This window comes from Malus sylvestris, chromosome 2, assembly GCF_916048215.2.
Source record: "Malus sylvestris chromosome 2, drMalSylv7.2, whole genome shotgun sequence".
NCBI classification, from domain to species: domain Eukaryota; kingdom Viridiplantae; phylum Streptophyta; class Magnoliopsida; order Rosales; family Rosaceae; genus Malus; species Malus sylvestris.
The window spans coordinates 9,813,096-9,823,088 of NC_062261.1; the positions used below are offsets into that span (position 1 = coordinate 9,813,096).

The window sequence follows — 9,993 nt, forward strand, 5'->3', positions numbered from 1 at the left end:
ATACATCCAAAATGGACACATGACGTCATCACATACCTGTTCAACTATCATGCCTTGCTTACGAGTCATGACCAAAAACAACCCAATGGTTCAATAAGGTAGTAACGTTTTTCTATATTTTTTTGCTACACCTAACCTCTGTGTTAGACTGTCTACATACCATAAGATGGATCAAACCATTCGTAGTTCACCTAACAAACTCTTACATTTCTCATAGGACTTTCAAGTAGAAATATATAGAGTTAAAGAATACTCAATGAAACTTGGGTAGCATGAATCACTAGATTCCAAACTACATAATGAAACTATATGCCAACCAAGATTGTCATTTTGTCATTCAATTCTATCACATGTTTTCCAACACAATTCCACAATCACAACAAAGAATCGATTCCATGAATCCAAACAATATTAAAATTTAATTATATTGATCAATCAACATGATCAAATATCATTTCATTAATTTTTAATAAAGCCAACCTCTATAAGGTTTATCGTATTTTGCTACTGAAATCCAACTATCTAGTATTGTAACCCTAAGTTATAACCACAAGCGTAAACTTGGGTAACTCTATGCACAAGAATCTTGGATTCCGAACTAACTCAACGGAACCTAAAATAAAATGGAATTCAGGACCAACTCAACGAAATCCAATTGAAGGTAGGGTTCATCAATCTGCGGAAAGTGCTACCAATGTGTACCTGCTTCTATTTCTTTTGTTTTGGAGATGTGAGTATTGCAATATTTACCAACTGAAAGTTGATTAAAATTACAAAAGTTCATAAGAGAATTTTTTTTTCATCGTGTTACAAATGATAAAAATTTACATGCAACGAGAATGCTAGGGTTGTGGAATTCCAACCCTATCCCTGTCTCCATCAGGCATACCAGAGCACCGCAAGAGGCCTACTAAGTATGGTTGGCTGGCCCATAAGTATACAAACATTGCAAAGTCCAATGTTATAGCACGCTTCTAGGGAGATATGAATTTAAGTTCTGTTCTCCTAATTATATGATCCGAAAAAATTTAGTCACCTGCCATTTGATTTTAATCGAACAATAAGTGGTCTTTTGAATTTTGTTTTTTTTTTCCTTTTTTTTTAATTTATTATTATTAAGGGAATGAGGAGACTTTGGAACTATTAAAATAATTTAAGGGTGGGGGAGTTTCAACTAAGGATACATGCGTAAAAACTCAACATCCTATGTACTAGGATATTGAACTCGTGATGTTGTTATACTCTCTCCTTCATTATTAGGTTAAGATAGAACGATAAATAACCATAATTTTCTTGAACTATGTGTTCTAGGAGAACGAGATTGATGAATTTTAGATGGTTTTGTTTTCTAATAAAAATTATTACTGCAACGTTCTTTTTTTCCTTATTCTTTTAGAAAAATGATATTGAGAAGGGGAACCAATCAAACAGAAAAAAAAATTGGGTGTAAAGTAAATGAAGAGAGACCAACTTATGATAATGGTATATCTCATTGTAGGGTCTGATGCTAATGATAAAATATTATATAAATAAAAATGTGTACATATTATTATATAATTAATATAAAAATAGCATGATAACAATATATACTCGTATTATAAAAGATATTCTCCAGAGCACCAAACTGGAAGGCATGACTGCCTTAAGAGCTAGTAGTACCGTGTAGGTTTTTTCTTTCATTTTCGTTTGGCACCGACGGGGGTGGGTTTGGGAAACAAAGTTTGATTGTAGAACAGCTAGCAAGCTAGGGCCACCTGGTCAACACTCGTCTGTCGACATTTTTTTCTTAAATTCTTAATATTTGCAATCATTGATGCCATTTTGAACCAATGTGGTACACATTGGCAGCTGAGGACTATTATTGACGACATTACATCTTTTGTCAGTTCCTTTTCTTTTATTTCTTTGTGGCATGTTTTTCGCGAGGCGAATTTTTTTGCCAATGTTATTACTAGTGTTGGACACTTGATACATGATACTTATATTTAGAATGAGACCTTATCAAGGATTGTTAGAAATGTTTTTATGTTTGATTGTACTGAGAATAGTTGTATTAGAGGCTTCTTTTTTTAATTAATTTTTTATTTTCCATAAAAGAAAAAAAATATATTTCTCTCTCTCAACAATAAGTTAGAGTGTAAAATTAGCGAAGGTGGATTGTCTGCTCTCCCATTTATAAACTCTTCTCATCTCTTCCTATTTATGTGGTCACGGTTAAGCCATGTCAACATTTTATATTGATTTTTTATAAAAATAATAAAACAAAAGGTAATAAGAATATAAAATGTTGACGTGACTTAACCGTGACCACACAAAACAGGAGATGATGAGAAGAGTATGGAAATGGGAGGGCAGACAATCCACCTCCAAAATTAGCTAGGTAGGTCCACTTAATGATAGTTCCTAATCTTCCCTATTAATTAAGCAATCTTAATAAACTAGTTTCTTGTTAAGCCTTTGTGTAGATCAGTTTAAGTCATAAGAGACGGTGAAGTTGGTCGATATATCATGTTATTATCGAGGGAGTCCATACAAATCTAAACTTCAAATTTAATGTTGTTTGAATGGCAGTAGCCAAATGCACCCGCTTAAAACTTACATAAGACTCAAATTTTCGTTTTTAAGAAACCTCGACAACGAAAGAACAATAAAAATTCACAATGAAAGTCTTACCTCAAAATAAATAGGAGTTTGTTTGAAAGTGTTTTTAAATTACTGAAAGTGTTTTTGGTGAAATATTTTGGATTTCAAAAGCACTTTTAAGTGATTTTTTTAAAAAGCATCAGATATGTGCTTTTTGCAGAAAGCATTTGTGCTTCTCCATGATCCAATTGGATTTTTAATAAAGATTTGTTTTAAAAGCATTTTCATCAAAAATAATTTCAGCCACTTTAAAATACTTCCAAACAAGTCATAAATTCTCGAGAGGGCATCCTGCACCGACGTTGGCACCTCCATCCATTCTAATCTATTTAGCCATTCATTCTTGGTCCAAATGTTAAGCAAAGATATTTAATGTTAAATAGAAACCAAGCAAAACAAAAGAAGAAAACATTGGTAAGGGGTGATGAGTTGTGAGCAGTCTGGCAGTGTGACTTTCGCGGAGACCATCTGAAAATGACGACTATTATAATTAAATAGTAGGTCCAATATTATTGGACAGGCAAGCAGCACTTGCATTGCCAAATAATCCTTTCCGGATTCTCTTTACGAGGAGTTTGAAAATATTTAAATTGTGTCCGTTTAGTATATATTGTGCGGTCAGTTTTCGTCAGATATTATTTATATTTAATCTAGAATAAAAGTATTTAAAATGATTTTTAACCGCACGATGTACGATGAACAGATACGAGAATTCCTAAGATCCTCACAAAGAGGATCCATAAAGGATCTCATTCCTTGCATTGCATCAGCCCTACTGCCCTCCATGCACCATCGATACCACCAGTCTCTCTCTATAAATACACGCACTAATATCTCACTCTCATTTCACGACATACAAGCCAAACTAAGATACTTCTTCCTCTTCTTCCATATATAATCAAGATGGCTTTGTCATCAAGAACGCTCATGGCTTCCATGCTTGTCTCTTTTATGCTTCTTCAATGTTTCACTGAAGCCGCTAATCACCAGTACGAGACGGTAATAGACGTACACATATGTTTCATACGTTTCTTTCAACTTTCAATTAGTGTATTCAATTTTTCTTCAATGATTTAAGTAAAATATGAACTGAAAAGTTTGTAGTAACTATTTTCAGATGGGCGTCAATGGAGCACCGAGCCCCAAGCCCCCAACTTTAGGTATGTCACGCGCTAACATCTTCAATTCTTTAGCTAATTCACCATATTCTGTAAATCTATAATCATGATCATTTGGTCAAGTGACATCCAATCTGTAAGAAAACCTGAGTTCATATTGGATGAAATTTGTTAGTTACGATGTCATATATCCAGTTAATTAATTGTGCATAATACACGTTTATAATGCAGATTGTGGAGTGGCATGTGAAGGAAGGTGCAAGCTATCATCGAGGCCTCGTCTTTGCAAAAGGGCATGTGGGAGTTGTTGTGACAAGTGCAGTTGCGTTCCTCCTGGCACTTCTGGCAACTACGAGTCTTGTCCTTGCTATTTTAACCTCAAAACCCACAACCAAACCCGCAAATGCCCTTAATTAATTTCTTTCTATTATTCAATTAATTTCAACAAATCCCACCAGAATAAATAAAGTGCACAAACTTCTTCTTATCTCGAGAGATAGGTAGTGTTTTGGCATGCACGTAAAATGTAAAATGTAAAAGCTTTCTGCTTTTGTGTGAGTTTCTATTAAGATTGTATTGTATTGTATTGTAATTAATAAAAACTGTTTTTTATGTCCTTTTGTTTGATTTGATGAGTATTTTAATTTGTTAGATGATGTAGCTTTTCTTTCTATTTTTAAGTAAGTTATCAGTATTTTTAAAAGTTCCCTAATCACATAGGGAAATAATATAAGCATGATGCAAGTGGTTTATTGCACTAGTGAATATTGTATTCCTCTTTAACCTAATGTATCTCAAGTTCAAACTCTTTCTCTTATCATTAATTTAATGTAGAATAGTGGTATCGTTTGTAATAAACAAAAATGTAAACAATTATACAATATACAAATCTAAATGTATCCAATAAATGAATAATTCATCATTAGTATGTAACTCCATTTCATGTGGTCATAACATTATTCTTGATTATGTCTGAGATAAACATTGTACCACTGTAGCCATAAGCTTTCACGAAGAAAGTAGGTATAAAACGTACATATGCATTACATGTTGGAGTCTTTCTTTCTTTCTGTTTTTTTATTATTATTTTGCATTACCTTGTTAGGGGATGTGCTCATTCCTCCATTTACAAATAAACTAATCTTCATTATAAGATTTTATAACTAAAACCGTTTAATTTCTTAATCTTCGTTTGAACATTCTTACAAACAAATTATTCAAAACGAAAATAGTTTAGTCATCTAAATATATAAAATAAATGAAAGGTTCATCATTAATATGTTACTTGGTACGTATATCGTTGATTCATTTGAATGACTAAACAATCTTGGATTCTAATGAATTTTTTTGTTGGAATGATATTTAAATGAAGATTAAACGATTCCGATTATAATATTTTTATGGTGAAGATACTTTATTTACAAGCGGGGGAACTTGCTTATCTGAGTTGTCTCCCAATAGAGGGATGCAAGTATTATTACAAATCATGCTTAGTGAGAGTGAGATTGTCTAAAATTAATTTAATCCCCCCAGGTTGTAAAGTTTTTTTTTTTTTTTTTTCTGACAAAAGATAGCGTTAGTGGGTTAAATTGTTAGTTGTTAGATAGAAGAGGAATTAATTGGGATTGAATCCATACCAAAATGCATAAACATAATTAATTTCAACAACTGCGATCAAACGTCATCTGCACAATAAGTTTCAAAATTCAATCCAGCAATTGCAATGTACGGACTGGGAAAATGTCCTTAAATCATTTTTTATAAATATTTTTAACGTAGTAGGTTGTACACTCTGTTCCCACTCCATTGGTCGAATGAAGATGAGCTGGGCTTATTTCCCCAACCAAATAAAAAAGAAGAGCTGAGCTGTATGCTACTCAGCCGATTAAGGAATCCCATACTACACAACTGGCCACCAAATATTCTCCTATTTCTGAGAAATATGTTAGTGTACTATACTATCATGCGGTGACCCGATAATTTTTTGCATGATATGTTAACACAATATGAAATGACACGAAAATAATATGTTTTAGGTTAACCCGTTAACAATTCGAATCGTTAACGAGTTTTTATTGGTTATTGGATCACCTGTTAAGAACTCATTAAGGTTAACGAGTTGGATTGTTAAGCAACTCATTAAGAACTCGATAAGATTGTTTTTCAGATCTAGACATTAGGTATGACAATTTATTGTATGATCCTTTAACTCGACATGAAACAACATGACCCCTAAAAGAATCGGATCATTATTGGGTCATCTTATATTAACATGTTTAGATAACGGATTTGATATGACATGACTCGTTAAAATAATAGGTATGACATAAAAATAACACAAATACGACAAGCACGATCAGTTTGCCAAACCTATATGGACGTTATAATTTCATATAACACATGTTTTTTTTAATTAATAAATTTAAAAGAGAAACATATTAACTATTTCGTTTACTCAGTCCAAATAAAATATTCTCCTCATTTCTTTACCCATTACCTTTTTTTACCCTTGCCAATATTTATCCCCTTTATCATTCCAACTAGATATAATGTAAAACTGTAAGCCTCTCCGGACCTATTCCTTATCCACCTCCAACGTCCAACCTCCAAAGCCCAAACCCGCCCAGCTTTAAACGCTGGTACCATACCCTACTTTGCGCCTGGGATGGTCCGTTGAGAAATTTTTTGGGTACAAATACATTAAAAGTATCGTGATTCATATACATAGCTGAAATCATGCATTACATAGTTGGATTATGCTAAGGGGTTCTCTCAAAAGTAAAACTTTCTATGAATTCTCTGTCATCTCATAGTTTAAAACAAATTTCGGTGTCAACATTATAAGCATCGTACAAAAAACATGAGATGACAGAGAATCCATGAAGAGTCATATTTGTAAGAGAATTCCTTCGCATTTCTCTACATTGTTTACCATTAACCTTATAAGATAGGATATTACTCGGATTCTGACAAGTAAATACTTAATTTTATCACCCAATGACACGAATTTAATTGACTTTTCATACTTGCACAGTAGGATTTAGGGATCGGAGGAGGTGAAACGTGTGGGTTGAAAGTTTTCTTTTGTTCCTTTTATTATTTAATTGTATTTAATTTCAATGGATATATTTACCAAAATAACCTGCAACGTCAGCTACTTAACAGTTTTGTTGTCAAAATTAACGGAATAGAGTAAACTTGGAGACGGAACAAGAAAGTGAGACACAATAGAGTATAGGGAGTTTAGTGAGACTCGGTGAAGAGTAAAAGGGTCATTTTGTTTTCTCCTTTTTAGTTGACAAAGAGGTTCTCGTAATGTAGGCTTAAATCTCAAAATGGTCCTTGTGTTATTGCCTGACCAATTTAGTTCATTGTGTTTTTAATTTGGCCAGTTTGGTCCTCGTGCCAATTACAGATATTTCATCCAAGTAAAATTCATAAGTTATTATAAACTTATTTATAAAATTATATATTTAATTTTTAAATGAAATAACATTAAAAATTAAAAGAAAAATTACCCTTCTCCCCAAGGTTCTTTCCTCTCCCAATTTTCTCCCCCCCCCCCTCTTTCCACCTAATGTCACAACCTTAAATCTTATATGTGTTATTTCTCATTAATTTGGATTTTCTGTAAATTTAAACAAAGAGAAAGGGGAATACATCACTCTCTCAATTACAGGCTGTTACTCGATTACACAGTGTGAGACAAGATGATTTTCTTGGGACTACGATGATAGTTGGGGTCAAGGTGGATCTAGACACGCAAAATCTCCGTCTGTTATCTTTTTATTTTAGAAAGAAATCTGGGGTTGATTTCATGTCTCATATACTCATTCAATCAAAAATTTGATATTGTTGAAATATAGTAGGAAAAAAATTAATAAACTTTCTTTTCTCAATGGTAGCCCAAACGATCCTTAACCGAATCCACTCGAGGCCCATTAGTGCTCTTAAAGCAGTCTCAATTCAAACGAAACCCTAACGGCTAGTTTAGCAAACGTGTCAAATTTGACGAACCGCACGCGCCAACGGTCTCATTCCCGTTTCAGAACCTCCCCGTTCACCAAACGCCCTATTTATAATCCTGCCAAGTTCCAACCTTTACCCTAAAGCCATCGACTTTGAATTTCAGAGCCCACCGCTTTCCTTTTTCCGATCTCCAATTTCTGCTCTGTTGATCGCTTTTCCGTCGACCCTTTTCGTTTCTCGACGAATTTCTCGATTCGGATCCCATGGAGACTCCATCGTCAATCAGAAGAGTCACGAGGTCTCAGACTTCGGTTGCTCAGAACAACAGCAACATTCCCCTTTCAAGTGAGTGCTCTCACTGTTTTTTCTTTTTCTTCCAAACAGTCGAATAATCGTGGAAAATAAAATATGGGTTCTGTACAGATTCTTGATTTAATTGGAATTCGTTTTCTTTTTGGTTTTCTTTCAATACATGGGTTTTGATGGATTTACTCATGAATTTTCAATCAAAAATCCGGATTTTAATACATGGGGTTTTAATGGTTTATCATTAATCTGGTTGCTTTGTATTAATAGATTGTTTTCTTTTCTTGTTTTGTTAATCTTTCTTCAGGAAAGACTGAAGATTCTGAGAAAGCTCTGTTGAAATCGAGACCAAGAAATGGGAAGCAACAGCAAGACCGGTCTGTACTGATTGATATCACCAACGATTCTCCGATTGTGGGGCTTGCAACGGGAAGTTTAAAGACACCGTCGTCGGGCATACTGAAGCAGAGAAGCTGCAGAGCCAAGAACACACCCGGGTCCGGAGAGGCCTTGCTGAGAGGTCAAGTCAAGACCCTCTTGCAGCAAGTTGAAGAGGAGGCTGAGCTCTCAAAGATCTCGCTCGAAAGCCGCCCTATTCACCTGATTCAAGGCCTCGTCGCCAATTCTCCAATGGGGCTCCTCGCGCCAACACCGGCAAACACTCCACAGGTAGCTGATATCTCTGTTGGTGCAAGTGGAAGCAGCAATGTTGGTCTGAGTTCTGAGAAACCTTCTCCCCTCGTCCAAGAACAATTGATTTCTCAGGTTGGGATCTTCTCGTGTATTCATTTTGTGACGACAATTTCTGTTGGGTTTTCTTACTTTACCTACTGATTCTTTTTGGTTTAATCCATGAAAATGTGGTAGGTGGTATGTGACATCTTTGAAGGAAAAAATCAGGGGAGCCTCGAATCTCAGAAGAGTATCCTGAGCCGGTCTCTGCTGCTGGATTTCTCTGAGAAGTCCGAAATCTCCTCAGTCTCATCTGAGTTCTCCTCTGTGATTACTGACAGCAAAGAGAAGTCATCATCCCCAGATGATGACAATGCTTCCATCTGGTCGATGCAGGTCAATGCTAGCACCCATGATGAAGATGAGGAAGAATTAGCAGACAACGATAAAGACGACTATTATCTGAAGCTTAATGAAGGTTATGGGATGGAAGAAGAAGAGGAACAAGATGGAGGATACAATGTGGATGAGCTCTGTGATGGAATAAGCAATATATGTGTCGATGAGACGAGAAGGGTTCCCAAGTTTGCTGGAAAGCACACCAGATTTGTGTATGACAGTGAAGATGAAATTGTTGAAGAAGAAGAAGAAGAAGAAGAAGAAGGATCTGCAAAGACTCCGGAATCAGCTTCGCCGGGTGCCCTGCGGCTGAAGGGTTTGCCAACACCAAAGGGGAAGCACCTGCGGTTTCTTGAGGAGGAAGATTGAAAGATTTTGTGTCTGGTTTCAAGTGCTAAAGTTGTTTGGTTGTCTGTCTTGATAACCATGTTAAGGGAAAGTGCATTGGTTTCTTCTGTTAATTTTTCAATAATTTTTGCTTATTTTTTTGTTTTGGATTTTATGGAACAGCTCAGATGAATTTGATCCTCTTAGACCAACTCCAACTCTTGGAGTAAAACTCAAATTTTATGTTCTAAACCAATTCAAATTTACTCCAACTCTTGGAGTAAAACTCAAATTTTAATGTGTATTTTTTTTAATTTTATATTTATAAATTCTTTTAATCCAACGGTAAAGAAAAAGATCAACTCCAAATTTAAATCCAACTGCTAAAATAATTTTAAAAAAAATTCTTTCATGTGTTTCATTTTTGGGGCAAATTTAACCTCGAAATTCCCTGGATTGTCTATTTTTTTTAGCTTTTTATATTTATAACTTCCTTGAATTCCAATGGGTAAAAATCTAATATGATCAAATCTAACGATAAATAAAAGGGAACTTTAAC

The 9,993-nt window shown here is 34.7% G+C and overlaps 2 protein-coding genes across 2 annotated transcripts; both read left to right on the forward strand.

The window, feature by feature from the left end:
• Positions 1-3,471: 3,471 nt before the first annotated feature.
• LOC126611802 (snakin-2-like) lies at positions 3,472-4,373 on the forward strand. Its single transcript, XM_050280158.1, has 3 exons — positions 3,472-3,642; positions 3,761-3,803; positions 3,993-4,373. The coding sequence occupies exons 1-3, from the start codon at positions 3,547-3,549 to the stop codon at positions 4,172-4,174; spliced, it is 321 nt and encodes a 106-aa protein (XP_050136115.1). The 5' UTR covers positions 3,472-3,546; the 3' UTR covers positions 4,175-4,373.
• Positions 4,374-7,851: 3,478 nt separating this feature from the next.
• On the forward strand, positions 7,852-9,726 carry LOC126611787 (uncharacterized). Its single transcript, XM_050280149.1, has 3 exons — positions 7,852-8,075; positions 8,344-8,801; positions 8,904-9,726. Exons 1-3 carry the CDS (start codon positions 7,994-7,996, stop codon positions 9,474-9,476), a joined length of 1,113 nt encoding a protein of 370 aa, XP_050136106.1. The 5' UTR covers positions 7,852-7,993; the 3' UTR covers positions 9,477-9,726.
• Positions 9,727-9,993: the final 267 nt, after the last annotated feature.